The 15,090-nt window shown below is 47.7% G+C and overlaps 1 protein-coding gene across 1 annotated transcript in view; it reads right to left on the reverse strand.

Annotated features, from left to right (window-relative positions):
• The window catches only part of arfgef3 (ARFGEF family member 3), an 80,966-nt gene that overhangs the window by 52,333 nt on the left and 13,543 nt on the right, over positions 1 to 15,090 (reverse strand). The window contains exons 4-13 of the mRNA XM_067988437.1: positions 12,711 to 12,842; positions 11,324 to 11,392; positions 10,431 to 10,553; positions 9,059 to 9,101; positions 8,143 to 8,227; positions 6,471 to 6,575; positions 4,498 to 4,822; positions 2,945 to 3,057; positions 1,230 to 2,161; positions 134 to 300 (exon numbers count right to left, since the gene is read on the reverse strand). Coding sequence (XP_067844538.1) covers positions 134 to 300; positions 1,230 to 2,161; positions 2,945 to 3,057; positions 4,498 to 4,822; positions 6,471 to 6,575; positions 8,143 to 8,227; positions 9,059 to 9,101; positions 10,431 to 10,553; positions 11,324 to 11,392; positions 12,711 to 12,842 — 2,094 coding nt within the window. The remainder of the gene's footprint in view (positions 1 to 133; positions 301 to 1,229; positions 2,162 to 2,944; positions 3,058 to 4,497; positions 4,823 to 6,470; positions 6,576 to 8,142; positions 8,228 to 9,058; positions 9,102 to 10,430; positions 10,554 to 11,323; positions 11,393 to 12,710; positions 12,843 to 15,090) is intronic.

Below are 15,090 nucleotides of genomic sequence, written 5' to 3' on the forward strand. Positions count from 1 at the left end.
TTGCACCCAATCCCCTCGGTTTCCCGACGGACGGGTTAGGTTAAAATTGACCTCGAAATAAAGAGATGGGACCAAAAGTGACATTTGTCTCTGGGACTGAGAGAATGCCAAGCCCCTTTGGCCGAACCCTTACCAGTGACGCGGGAACAGGTGCTGGCTTTTTGCGGTAGTAATCGCAGGCGATGAGCTTCAGGTTCAGCGACAGTGCGTGGAAGGCCACCAGGTACAGCCCATCCGCATTCATCAGCGTCTGGCAGCTGGAGTTCTCACTGCTGTCCAAACCCGGGGAACGCAAGAGCTCTGAAAGAGACCAAGATACAAGAGGTGGTAACCACGGGGCTGTCGACTAAAGTCAGGAGAACCAGAATCAATATTTGGATCTTCGTCTGATTTTATTAGTTTAAAAAATGGGGAACTTTGCCCTCGTTAAAGGGGGGGAGGGGGTCACTATTGGGAAATGGAAGGTGTTATAATATTTTGCACATAGGGTTCAGTATAAAACGCTCCCAGGTTAGGTATTCCGACCGTTAGAGGGATCTTTAACCTCCATAAATGTACCTGAACCCCAGACTCGGAGATGCTGATCTACTATACCACCGTGACATTTCCATTAGAAAGAAAGACCTTGCATTTCTACGGTGCCTTTCACGACCTCAGGACGTCCCAAATCGCTTTACAGCCAATGAAGTGCTCTTGAAGTGTAGTCACTGCTGTAGTGTAGGGAAATGCGGCAGCCCATTTGCGCACAGCAAGGTCCCACAAACAGCAATGAGATAAATGACCAGATAATTTGTTTTTAGTGATACTGGTTGAGGAATAAATATTGGCCAGGACACTGGGGAGAACTCCCCTGCTCTTCTTCGAAATAGTGCCATGGGATCTTTTATGTCCATCGAAAGACAGCAGTACTGCACTCCCTCAGTACTGCACCTGAGTGTCAGCCTAGATTGTGTGCTCGTGTCCCTGGAGTGGGATTATGAACCCACAACCTTCTGAGTCAGAGGCGAGAGTGCTGTCAGCTGAGCCACAGCTAACGCTTGAGAGATCTTTTAACTGGAGCTATCTACTTTAATCCCTGTCTTTTCCCCAAATCCTTTTATATCCTTCCTTCTCAAAGACAACTTTGAAATTGAGCTTAATTGCAAGTGGATAATGGTTATCGCTTTACGGCCGATATAAGCGACTGCCCGTTTTAAACGTGGGGCGTTTTAAGTGGCGGGGCACTGTACCTAATTGCAGACCCGAGCAAAACGTGGAGGCAAAGCTCTGCAGGGAGGAGTCAACCTCTTCCGAGTTCTGGAGAGACAACAGGCGAGGGAGAAGTGTGATGAGCGACTGGACGAAGATTCGGGCGCTGTGCTGGTCAGCCTCCTGGTTCTTCAGGACTTTCAGGGACAGGGTGGCTCCGTGCAGTGACCTGTGACCCACGCAATCCCTGGACGCCTGCTCCTCGTCCGCCAGAGAACAGTTGTCGGAACCTATTTCCGACACGTCCGAGCGCCCGGAATCCTTTTCGGCTGCCATCGAGTACTGGTCGCACGAGTCGAACTCAGTCCTGGAAATGTCTTGCTCGTCGATGCTGAAATTGCTTTCGCTGTATCGGGATCCTTGTGGCTTATTAGTCCTGGGGTCGACTGACAAGAAGTTTGCCAAATCCGGATAGGCGTGACTGTTGTTTCTATGAATCGCGTCCAGCTGTTCCCCCAGCTCCGGTCCCAACACCGGCATTCTGTTTAGCACCTCGCTAATATCGAGCCCAGTGGAATATTCCAAGTGGTTCTTGTGCAGGTCGGGATTTTCCTCTGGGGTGGTTTGCCCCATACCTTCTTCCAAAGTGGTCTGGCCGGTGTCCGTGGTGACGCTGATGCTGATGTCGGGGCTCTTCTCGTTGCTCGACTCCCAGTGAGCCTGCTCCGCGGACAGGATACGCCTCTGCCACCTGAAGTCGGCCTCGCTGATCTCCATGGACTCCCGCGTGGATTCGGTTCCGCCCTTCAGCTCCTCCACGTGCTTCAGCAGGTGCCGCACCTGCTCATCGCTAAGCCCCTTCCCTTGGCTAAGCTCATCCAAGGCACCGAGCAAGGTACAGACGCAGGTCACTGAGGCGTAACAGGCCTCGATCCCTCCTTTAACGCAGGCCTCCGTCATTCCATCCATGATGCTGCAAAAAGAAAATGCACACTGAGTTCCTGCGTCATCCGACCATTTAGCTTTCTGACAAAGACCCTTCATATTCAACGGGGAACATTTTGGAGTGGAGGGGTAAGCTGGAACCATCAGAAGAAAAGACAAAGTAAGACACACAAAGGAGTTCAATGTGGGAAAGTGCGAGGTCATGCACTTTGGACCTAAGGAAGATAGATCAGAGTATTTTCTAAATGGCGAGAAGCCAGGAACTGTGGAGAAGCAGAGAGAATACCCAGCCTCTGACCTCAGGAAGGATATATTGGTCTTGGAGGGGGTGCAGTGCAGATTCACCAGAATGATACCAGGGCTAAAAGGGTTAAATTATTAGGACAGTTTGCACAAACTAGGCTTGTATTCCTTCGAGTATAGAAGATTAAGGGATGACCTAATTGAGGTGTTTAAGATGATTAAAGCATTTGATATGGTAGATAAAGAGAAACTATTTCCTCTGGTGGGGGGAGTCCAGAATAAGGGGGCATAACTTTAAAATTAGAGCGAGGCCATTCAGGGGTGATGTCAGGAAGCACTTCTTCACACAAAAGGTAGTGGAAATCTGGAACTCTCTCCCCCAAAAAGCAGTTGAGGCTGGGGGTCAATTGAAAATGTCAAATCTGAGATTGATAGATTTTTGTTAGGCAAGGGTATTAAGGGTTATGGAACCAAGGTGGGAAGATGGAGTTAAGATGCAGGAGAGGAAATTGTTGGAAAAAAATAGTCTGATAATGTGCAAGATGGAGCCACTGAGCACGTGACTTACATTTTGTGAAGATCTAAGTGAGACTTCCTTTTCTGGCTGGACCTCCTCTTTGTTTCCCCATCATATACAGTAGGTCCGGCAAGATCATAGAGGCGCCGGGGGCTGCTGAGGATCTGTGCAGATAGATTCGGACAAGTGTTACTGCGGTTAAAGGCACTGTGTCATCTTGTTGTGGGTGGCACTCTTGCCTCTAAGTCAGAAGGTCATGGGTTCAAGTCCCACTCCAGAGACTTGAGCACAAAATCTAGGCTGACTCTCCCAGTGTAGCATTGAGGGAGTGCTGCACTGTCGGAGGTGCCGTCTTTCGGATGAGACGTTAAACCTGCGTCATCCAACCATTTAGATTACCGAGAAAGACCCTTCATATTCAAAGGGGAAACATTTTGGAGTTGGGGGGTGGGGGGGGGGGAAGCTGGAACCATCAGAAGAAGAGACAAAGTAAGACACACAAAAGAGTTCAATGTGGGAAAGTGTGAGGTCATGCACTTTGGACCTAAGAAAGAAAGATCAGAGTACTTTCTAAATGGAGAGAAGCTCGGAACTGTGGAGGAGCAGAGAGATTTAGGGGTCCTGTTCTTCAAATGTTGTATATTGGATCTTTACTATCCACCTGAGGCAGGCAAGCAGGAACTTGGGTTTATCCAAAGGACGGCAGATGCAACAATGCACCCTTCCCCCATCGCTGCACTGGAGCATCAGCCTGCACTATCCAGGTGGCAAAAGAATAAGTTAAAGTGGGAGACGCTGCCATGAACTTTGAGAAGCAGTGACCACGGTATTGTTAATAGAGAAAGACAAAGATCATGATAAAGAGACAGTGAGTGGTGCTAGAGATGAACAAAGCATTGCCTTGTGTACCATCACTGCTTCATATAACGCGTATCCTTGTTATTTTGTCCTGTTAAGATTTTTAACTCTGTTAGTTTTGAGCACCAGTTTTAATGCCAAAGATTGGTTTAATAAAGATACCAAGGGGTAGATCTTGACTTTGTGCGATAGTGCAAAACAGGTGATAGCGAGTCAACAGCCCAGTTTTACATCTCTCCCGGTTTTTATCTCTATTGAAGTCAACGAAAATAAAAATGGGGAGAGATATAAAACGGGCTGCTGACTCTCTATCACCCATTTCACACCATCGCACAAAGTCAAAATCCACCCCCATGAAATTACATTTTTTAGCTATATTAAAAATCTTGCCTGGAGCAGCATGTGTCACTCTTACTTCCTGTCACACTTCCTTCGTCACACTTTGTGGATAACACCCCTATTGTTCATAAAACATCAGATCCTCCAAGCTGCCAAATTGAGCGATGGCACAGGAGATCTGCTAGTTTTGTTTTTAATTAATTCTTGGGATGTGGGCGACGCTGGCAAGGCCGGCATTTATTGCCGAGCCCTAGTCGCCCATTTGGTACAACTGAGTGGCTTGCTGGGCCACCTCAGAGGGCAGTTAAGAGTCAACCACGTTGGCGTTGGACTGGAGTTGCACATATAGGCCCAGACCGGGTAAAAGGGGCGACAGCTTTCCTTCCCCTAGACGGACGCTATTTTACCTCTTTCATGATCTTGATAGCCTCCACCCTGTGTTGCGGTGGCGGATACAACAAAAGGCGATGGTACAGCGACTGCAGCACTGGCCTCAGCGACTCCAGGCAGCCGACCAGCCGCACCAGCTCCGCCGCTATGTAATATATGGTGCGAGCCACCGGTCCGATGAGAGCAGGGGCCGTGGAAGAACAGCCGGAGCCGCGGCCGTGATCGGAGACCCCAGACGCAGCAGCCTCGCTCTCCGCAGAAGAGGCCCCGTGAGCGGACGAGATGGTCTTGTCGTGGATCGGGTTGCCCAGGATGACGATGAGGGCTGGGCAGAGCTGCTTCCTGCAAAAAAAAAATAAACAAAACAAACAAAAAAGAGGATTCGATGAAGGAGTGCTGACGACAGCTTGCATTTATTTAGCGCTTTTAACGGAGCCTAAATTGGACCAAAAATAACCGACACCAGGCCAAGGAAGGATATTAGGTCAGGTGACCAAATGCTTGGTCAAAGAGGTAGGTTTTAAGCGGTCTCTTAAAGGAGGAGAGAGGCGGAGAGGTTTAGGGATGGAATTCCAAGAGCTCGGGGCCTAGTCGGCTCGGCTGAGAATGAGGCTTCAGAAGAGGGCTGGTCCAGAAAGCCATTCCTTATTCTACTGTTTTTCTACTGTTGCCTAACAACTATTAACTTGAAGAAGAAAGATATTAAAGGGCACGGAGAAAATGGCTGGGATGTGGGATGGGAGTAGATAGCCCTGAGGTGGGGGGGGGGGGGCTAAAACTGGCACAGGCCTAATAGGCCTCATAGCCTCCTTCGATTTAAATTTCTATGATTCAATATCAGACTGGCGACTGTGGGGGGAGATTGTTGTGATAATGATTCGGACTGCCACCGTAAAATTGCCACATCTCTATCGTTTTATTTTTGAATGGGGTGCAGGTGCGGTTGCCAACTCTGGTTGTACATATTCCTGGAGGTTTCATCATGTGACCTCCCCCCACACAGCATTTCTTTCCCCCCCCCCATCGCCAATATTTTTATAAAGTGTTGAAAGAAAATGAAAAAAAAACACATCATTTTTTTTAACGGCCCCCCATGATTTTTCTCTCCCGGGTGTTGGTCGCAGCAGTGTCCCGCAGATTAATCTAGAATTCCTGGAGACTCCAGGACTATCCTGGAGGGTTGGCGACCCCTAAGGTGCAGGTGTAAGTGATGGGGAAGAATTTACTTTCTGATGTGGCATATTCTGTACGCAACTGAAGTAAGGTGGGAGGAGGCTTATGTGGAGCATAAACACCGGCATAGACCTTTTGGGCCGAATGGCCTGTTTCTGTGCTGTAAATATTATGTAATATTATGTCACTTCTATTTAAACAAGAACCTACTCACGCAGGGCGGTCCCACCGGGTGACCGTTCCCACCGCTGCTGCACCCTAGTGGATTGGTCGGTTAAATACGACATCCTCTGATGGCACTGAGCCATACAGGAGCAGGAAAGGTTTGATATTCCTGTGCTGAGCTTGCTGATCTCAGCTGGGGCCAATGCTCGGGTCGCTTACGACTGACCTCTGCGTCCTGCATTGCGGAGAGCGAAGCGGAGAAAAAACCCCGCATGTTTTTTTGGGGAATGGAACTAATTGGATAGCTCTTGCAAAGAGCCGGCACAGGCATGATGGGCCAAATGGCCTGCTTCCATGCTGTATCATTCTACGATTCTATGGTTCCTGCGCCTGTTTGCTGCTCAGAGGCCTCCGAACAGCATTCGAGTCAGGACAGGATCGGGATGGGCTGCGACACCCGTCAAAGTGGAATAACCTGTTGACTCTCACTGACTGAAGTATGAAGAACAGTTGCATTGGGGGGAGCTTCCTGGGCAGGTATACCTGAAAAGGCAGCCCAGTAAAAGTCAGTGCCTCAGGGAGAGGAGGGGGAGAGGAAGACTTACACAGGTTCAAATGGAGCGACTGTAAATAAACCAAGAACTACACTCACCACAGCAGGTCTGTGAAACCTTTATGGAGATGCATGGTAGGAGAGGAGCTGTTGAGCATGGAGAGGATACACTCCAGGTACAGGAGTTGCAACTGCTGGTTATCACTGAAAAAAAGAGGTAGAAAGTAAGAATAGGGGCTCCAGCCTGGACAAATTCAACTAGAAATTCTACCCCGAGTCAAAGTGGCAATGGGACCACGAGGTAACCACATGGAGGAACGACCAAGTGTGTTTGGGTCAAACGTACAAGGCCCTATGTGAAGCTGGGGCAGGAATTTAAATACAGTCCCCACTACTTACAGCGAGCGTGTTCGTGCGAACTCGATTTAAGAACATAAGAAATAGGAGCAGGAGTAGGCCATGCGGCCCCTCGAGCCTGCTCCACCGTTCCATAAGAACATGGCTGATCTTCTACCTCAACTCCACTTTCCCACCCTATCCTCATATCCCTTGATTCCATTAGTGTCCAAAAATCTATCTATCTCAGCCTTGAATATACTCATTGACTGAACATCCACAGGGTAGAGAATTCCAAAGATTCACAACCCTCTGAGTGAAGAAACTTTTCCTCACCTCGGTCAAAAATGGCCGACCTTATCTTGAGTCTATGACTCCTAGTTCTAGACTCTCCAGCCAGGGAAAACAGCCTCTCAGCATCCACCCTGTCAAGCCCTCTAAGAATTTTATACGTTTCAATGAGATCACCTCTCATTCTTCTAAACTCCAGAGAATATCGGCCCATTCTACTCAATCTCTCCTCATAGGACAACCCTCTCATCCCAGAAATCAATCTAGTGGATCTTCATTGCACCCCCTCTAAGGCAAATATATCCATCCTTAGGTAAAGATTTGTTGGCTACATGCGATGGCTGGTATAACAGGGTAGCGATATTACAGTAATCAACAAGAATGTTGTAGATCACCACTGAATAAACTAAACTAGACTGCATATATTGCAACTCGTTTTATTTAAACTGCTGTCAGTGCTTAGTACAGACTGTAACCCCCACACCCCTTAGAGGGGGTTGGAAGGGTTTAAGTACATGAAAGATAATTGAACATTAACAAGGTGTTATTTACTTATGTTTATTTTTGTATTCAGTGCACCTTAACGAGGCACGAACTAAGGAGTAAACACAGCTGTTTCTGCCCAAAATACACAAAGCGCTTAAGACACTACAACCAGCAACTTTGAAATTGACACTAATGCAAATGGTTATCGCTTTTTGGTCGATATAAGCGACTGCCCATTTTGAATGTGGATGTTTTAAGTGGCGGGGACTGCACTTTACTGCAACTGTACTCTCGATGGGGACTGAAGGGGTGTCACTGGGAAGTTAATTTGCCAGGTTTGTTGGTCGAGGTCACTACAATTTCTGATGTAAGAGTTGTGTCTGCTGCCAAAACCTTGTTGAGTGTGATAGGACTGTAGTTACCTCTCCCCCCGCCAATCCCCCCCCCGGCCCAGTTAGTAATGGTGCTGCCCGATACAGTAAAGAGCCACATGGACCGGGAAAGTCTCAGGTTGGATTTCTGGTCTGTGCCAAGTTACCCTAGCTTGGGCCATGGTTGGGCTCCTAAAACTGATCTCAGCAGCCCTGAGCTAAGGGAGGGTACAAATTCTTGGAAAACTTATTACGTGTTTAGCAGTGTTCCAATGCATTCCACTTACTTCACAACTCCCTGCAGCTTCTCGTAAAGGACGGCGAGCACCGAGACAACATCTTCACAAAGTGTCTCGACAGAGATTGAAGGGCCTGACAAAAAGAGTCCAACAGAATCAGGTTCAAGGCAACTGAAAAACACTTCAGGCAAAGAGAACTCAATGAAGGATTGGAAACCCGTCATTGTTTTTAATAATAACAGGAGAAAGCATAGAATGAAGAAGGCCCAATCAGCACATAAAACCCCCACCCATTTAACCCAGAAATGTCATGACGATTTCAGTAAGGCACAACGGTGGACACGTGAAAAATCATCCAGAAGGACAATTACAGATTCCGTCCTTCTAAACCTGGGTGGTGCCTGGAGAGATCATTTTGAATGATGCCCCAGTATTAGGGGAGGTACTAGGATGGAGACGATGATGAGAACAATTTGATTGATGAATTAAATTAACACCTAAGAAGCTTACTGGCACAACATTAACATAAATTTTTTTCATATAATGCATCAGCACCAATGCAAACTGTTTCCAGTGGCAAAAAGGTCGGTAACCAGAGATACAGGTTTAAGGTAATTGGCAAAAGAACCAGAGGGGAGATGAGGAAAAATTTTTTAACGCAGCGAGTTGTTATGATCTGGAATGCGCTGCTTGTAAGGGTGGTGGAAGCAGATTCAATAGTAGCTTTCAAAAGGGTATTGGATAAATACTTGAAGGGGAAAGAATTGCAGGGCTATGGGGAAAGAGCAGGGGAAGTGGGACTAATTGGATAGCTCTTTCAAAGAGCCAGCACAGGCACGATGGACCGAATGGCCATCCTTCTGCGCTGTATCATTTTATGATTCGATAAGTTAGCACGGTGACACTCTGTAACCTTCAAAGTAAGTTTCAAGTATCTAACTCCAAGAGGATGCTGATTGGTTACCTTTGTTGTTATGTTCCTCCCGCAATTGATGGACATCCTCGCTCTGTCAAGAGAAAAAATAGCCGTTACACATTTCATGAGGTCATGCTGCTGGATACATTCATCTGTGACAAGAACGTAAAGGAACTTTAAACTGTTTAAACTCTGTGGGGTCGATCTTGACTTTCTGCAATAGTGTAAAATGGGTGATAGCTCATCGGCAGCCCGTTTTACATTTCTCACTATTTTTACCTCCATTGAAGACAACAAGAGAGATTAGAATGTTAGAACGGTCTGCCCATTCGCTTATCACCCAATTTGCACTAAAGTCCAAGATCTGCCCAGAATAGGTGCAACTGGGAGAAATATCTCAATCCATAAGTTCAAAAGAGTTCTGTTTGGGGGCATGGACATCGCAGGTAGTATCAGGTGCAAGGAGTTTAACGAGTCATCCATAGTGTAATAATAGCAAATGGCTGATAGACACTGAAGTTGTTTATTCCTCTTTTCCAGGGTTTTCCATTGGAACACCCAAATGCTCTCCCAAAACACCCAACAATAGGGAGGGCTTTGAGCACGCTCAATCCTGCTTATCATCGAGTTACCGCCAATGGCCACACACAGAGAGAGGTTTAAAAAAATACACATTTATTTTGCAGCTTCCCTTAGTTTATTTGTGGGGGGGTTGGGAAAAGTACCCCTGATAATCTTTGTTTACATTCCACCTCTTCCAGTTGAATATCTTCACCTTTGATTGTTCCTGGTTCCTTTCCATAACTACTCTAAACCTAATGATATTGTGATCACTGTTTCCTATAATGCTCCCCCACTGAAACATGCTCCACTTGCCCCACTTCATTCCCCAGAACTAGATCCAGCACTGTTTCCTTCCTCGTCAGGCTCGAGACATACTCAAGGGGATTTGAGATGAGCAGTAAAGGTCACCAGCAACGTAGTTTAAGGGGCTGAATTTCGGGGGCGGAGAGAGGGGGTGGGGGGTTCTCCAATTGTCCTCCGCTTCTCCAGGGTTGTCTGCGAACCGTCCATCGATGTAACAGCGAAGATCAGGAGACCCCCGCCAATGAAATTCAACAACCACATTTCTACCGTCATTCAATAAAGACACTGAATGTTGCAACATTGCAATTCTTAAGGGAAATATTCTGAGGACATTGAACAGTGGACTTCACCACTATTTCTCTGCCCCCCTCCCGTTCTTTGAATCACAATTTCTGGCTTGCAAGCTAAGGTAATCTGTAATGCTTCTCCCCCTCCCCTCACAGCTCAGCTCAGTACCACAAATGACACATATGACATTGGAGGAAGCCCACCGCAGACACACGCCGAGCGACAGACAGCAGTGACACCTCCCGTCATCAACGCAAAGCCTCACCTCGTTCTCCTGCTTGAGACGCAGCTGCTGAGTCAGATCACTCAACATCTGGCTGAGCGTGGCCCGCACGGCGGTGTTGATGCTGCGCTGATGACAGCTGGCGACGTAAGTCTCGATGCACACCTGGTTCACAACAACAAGGAAAAGGGACTTGAGATGAGCAGTAAACGTAACGGAGTTCACGGGGTTGAATTTCAGTGGGCGAGGGGGGTTTCCGTTTGTCCGTCGCTTCTCCGGGGGTTACGGCGGAGGTTCAGGAGATTCCCCAGCTGAAATTCAACCCCCACATCTCTAAATTTGTCAATGATTGCTTCACGTGTGTGCGTGTGTGTGATCAGTACTTTGAAAGTGTGGTCACTGTTGGCAAACGAAGCAGCAAATCTGCAGCACAGCAAGGTCCCTCAAGCAGCAATGAGAGAAATGACCAGATAATGGCTGGGTTCCAGAGCGGGTAAATAACCTGGGTGATTTTAACTGCCCACCCACCCGGTTTCTGCCGGATGGATAGGGTTAAAATCGCCCCCCCCCCCCAACATTGATACTCATAAGGTTAGCTTTATGAAGGGGAAGGACTGAAAGAAGAAACTTGCATTTATATAGCACCTTTCGCAACCTCAGGACGTCACAAAGCGCTTTACAGTCAACATGTCCACACACACACGCACACACATGCACATACGTGCACGCACACACACGCATGCACAAACACACACACACGCTCACACATACATATACAAGCATGGACACATACACACACACGTGTACACCGCACACACACGCACATACACACACACGCAGGCACACACACGGGCATGCACACGCACACGGACACACACTTTGTCAAGCCAGCAATAGAGGCAGACACCATGTGAAGAACACACGAGCAGCGTTACCTCAGCGATCTTCAGCACTGCGCTGCCGTTTATTTCGAACGTCGATGAATACGTGATGCAAAGCAGAACCTTTTAAAGAAGGAGAGAAGACAAAGATATCAAAGGAGGAACAGTAATAAAACCTCAAACCGAGTCCAGATCTCCGCACAACCACAGCGGCTGCAGCTGATGCCCTTATTTCCCGGGAATTCTACTGCGAACGACCGTTCTATCAATGTTTTCCTTCAGGGAGCAACAGTGTCAAATCAGCAGAGGTTAGGGTCGAGGCCGTGAGCCTGAGGCTCGGTTCCTCGGTTACCCTCCACCTTGAAAACCGTGTACAGGGGAAGTCCTGCCTTCCCTCCCTACGTTCACCGACAGCTTTCAAGGTGTGTCTGGGCAAGATATCCCGGTAATTTGGCCCATACGCCCTCCCGAGGCCCAGCCGGACCTGTGCCAGGTCAGAACAGACATACATACGTACAAGGCCTTCCAAAAGAAAAGAAAAAGAAAGAACTTGCATTTATATAGCACCTTTCACAACCTCAGGAAGTCCCAAAGTGCTTTACAGCCAATGAAGTACTTTAGAAGTGTCACTGTTGTAATGTAGGAAAATGCGGCAGCCAATTGCGCACAGCAAGGTCCCACAAACAGTGAAGTGAAAAATGACCAGATAATCAGTTTTTAGTGATGTTGGTTGAGGGATAAATATTGGCCAGGACATCAGGGAGAACTTCCCTGCTCTTCTTTGAAATAGTGCCGTGGGATCTCTTCTACGTCCAGCAGTTTAATGTCTCATCTGAAAGACGGCACCTCTGACAGTGCAGTACTCCCTCAGTACTGCAGTAGTAGGAGTGTTAGCCTAGATTTTGTACTCAAGTCGCTAGAGTGGAGCTTGAACCCACAACCTTCTGACTCAGAGGCGAGAATATTACCCACTGAGCCACGGTTCACACCTAAAAGGGATCGATTACCTTAAGACGTCGGGTCATTTTCCTCTTTACGAAACAAAGATTTTTGGCCTCGCCTTTCCCAGTTTAGGACCTTTGATTCTGCCATCAGATCAGAGAGCTTTTCCTCTGATTTTCCTCATCTCAGGGTGGGTGCCTTTGTATGGGTTTGGGCCACTCACCCTGACTATCGAAATGTCTCCGTCCCCGTCCCTGGGATTTCAGGTGGGGGTCTAGTGCGCCAGATGTTGGCGGCCAGGAATCCGGCTCAGTCCAGCAGCTGAGTATGGTTTCCCTGGAATTTCAGAGCCCAGCCCTTTAATGGTAGCCATGGGTACTTTAGGGATAGGAATGGCCCTTTTAAGAAGGCGATTGTGGACCCTCTGAGTCAAACAAATAGCACCTTTAAGGGGGCAATCACTCTTATATAAGGCAGTGCTTTATAAATCAGTGGCTACCTTCATCACTTCCACCTGCAGGTCCTCATTTAGAAAGGGAGTAACCTTCATGGTGTCCAGCATCTGATTCAGTAGCTGCCTCTCCTCCAGCTCCTTCTCCGCAGACACCAGCCTCTCGTCCGCCAGCAGTTTCTAACGGAGCACGTGCAAGAAAGTTACCTCTCCATCATTAAGGTGGCCCAAATCCACCTCCGTAACATCGCCCCCGAATCCGCCCCTGCCTCAGCTCATCTGCTGCTGAAACCCTCATCCACGCTTTTGTTACCTCCAGACTCGATTATTTCAATGCTCTCCTGGGCGGCCTCCCACTTTCCACCCTCCGTAAACTCGAGCTCATCCACAACTCTGCTGCCCATATCCTAACTCACACCAAGTCCCGTTCATCCATCACCTCCCTGTGCTCGTTGACCTACATTGGCTCCCGGTCCGGCAATGCCTCAATTTTAAAATTCTCAATTTCAAATCCCTCTATGGCCTCGCCCCTCCCTATCTCTGTAACCTCCTCTAGCCCTACAACCCTCCCAGATCTCTGCGTTCCTCCAACTCTGGTCTCTTGTCCATCTCCCACTCCCTTCACCCCACTATTGGCGGCTGTGCCTTCAGCTGCCTAGGCCAAAAGCTTTGAAATTCCTTCCCTAAACCTCTCCGCCTCTCTACCTCTCCCTCCTCCTTTTAAACGCTCCTTAAAACCTACCTCTTTGACCAAGGTTTTGGCCACCTGTCCTAATATTTCCTTCTGTGGCTCAGCGTCAATTTTTTGTCCGATTACGCTCCTGTGAAGCACCCTGGGACGTTTTACTACATTAAAGGCGCTATATAAATGCAAGTTGTTGTTGTTGACTTACAGCTCCTGAGGCCGAGGGAACGCTTAGGCTCAGTTCGGCAAAGCGTATGTGGTGCCATGATACGGTCAGACACTCACACCCTGGGGGAGTTCTCCGTTCTCCACCGTGCCAGCAGAGGAATGAAAACCGCCAAGACTTGAGTCAGCCAAAGCCACTCTCGTGAACCGGCATGTGATCTTCTTAACAGAGGGATCTCCAGTGAGCTGGAAGCAATTTGCCCACTGGCCAAGCTGGGGTACCTCAAATAACTGGTAAAGGCCTTCAAGCTGAGGAGCTTTTTATTACCTGCGAGCAATACCTGATTAAACGTATCATTTTATTCCCTTCTGCAGATGGGGTACGGGTGGAGGGGTTTAAGGGACGTAATTCAAGAGAGTGGGACCTAGGTGGCTAAAGGGACAGCTGCCAATGGAGGGTAAACAAAGGCGGGGGGACCTGCTGACTTTAAGCAGGTGAACACTTGTATTTAAGAGGTGCACAGTGGGATTTAGTAGGAGTATATTAAGATGGCGTTGATTGGATGTATGCATGCCAGGGTTTTACGCATGCCCTGATTTTTAAGCGTGAAATGGTGAATGTTATATATGGAAAAATATGGCAATGAATGATAGCTTCAGCTGCTCTAGTTTAAAAAAAAAATCACTTAACTAGTGTACATCTGGGAGACAGGCTCTGATCCCATCAAATAAACGCTGATACGGGTGATTAATTGACACCCAGGCACACGTTAATCCCACGTGATTGACTTCAATGAGCCAAAAGGAGCAATCCGTTTTCCAACTGCCTGATTGAATGATTATTTCTAATAGTGCTGTCTCCTGTCGCGGGGGGGTAGATTTGATTATCAGGTCTCCAGTAATATGAGTCCCTCTGCTCCGTTTGTGTGTTCACCCGCCCAGTGTGCAATGACGATCGTTTACATTCACATTACAGTTGCGAGCATAGCCGAGATGGCTCCAGCACTCACATGTATACATGTATATCGCATAAAATTCTTACAGGGCTTGATAAGATAGATGCTGAGAGGATGTTTCCCCTGGCTGGAGAGTCTAGAACTTGGGGTCATAGTCTCAAGATAAGGGGTCGGCCATTTAGGACCGAGATGAGGAAAAATGTCTTCACTCAGAGAGTTGTGAATCTTTGGAATTCTCTACCCCAGAGGGCTGTGGATGCAAAATCATTGAATATATTCAAGACTGAGATCGATAGATTTTTGGACACTAAGGGAATCAAGGAATATGGGGATAGGGCAGGAAAGTGGAGTTGAGGTAGAAGATCAGACATGATCTTATTGAATGGCGGAGCAGGCTCGAGGGGCCGTATGGCCTACTCCTGCTCCTATTTCTTATGTTCTTGTGTTTTTATACAGGCACGCACTCCCACCCGCAGAAAAAGAAAAGACTTGCATTTATACAGCACCATTCACAGCCTCAGGATGCTCCAAAATGCTTTACAGCCAATAAAGTATTTTTTGAAGTGCAGTCACTGTTGTAATGTAGGAAACATGGCAGCCAATTTGTACACAGCAAGATCCC

Source organism: Heptranchias perlo, chromosome 8, assembly GCF_035084215.1.
Source record: "Heptranchias perlo isolate sHepPer1 chromosome 8, sHepPer1.hap1, whole genome shotgun sequence".
In the NCBI taxonomy this organism is placed as follows: domain Eukaryota; kingdom Metazoa; phylum Chordata; class Chondrichthyes; order Hexanchiformes; family Hexanchidae; genus Heptranchias; species Heptranchias perlo.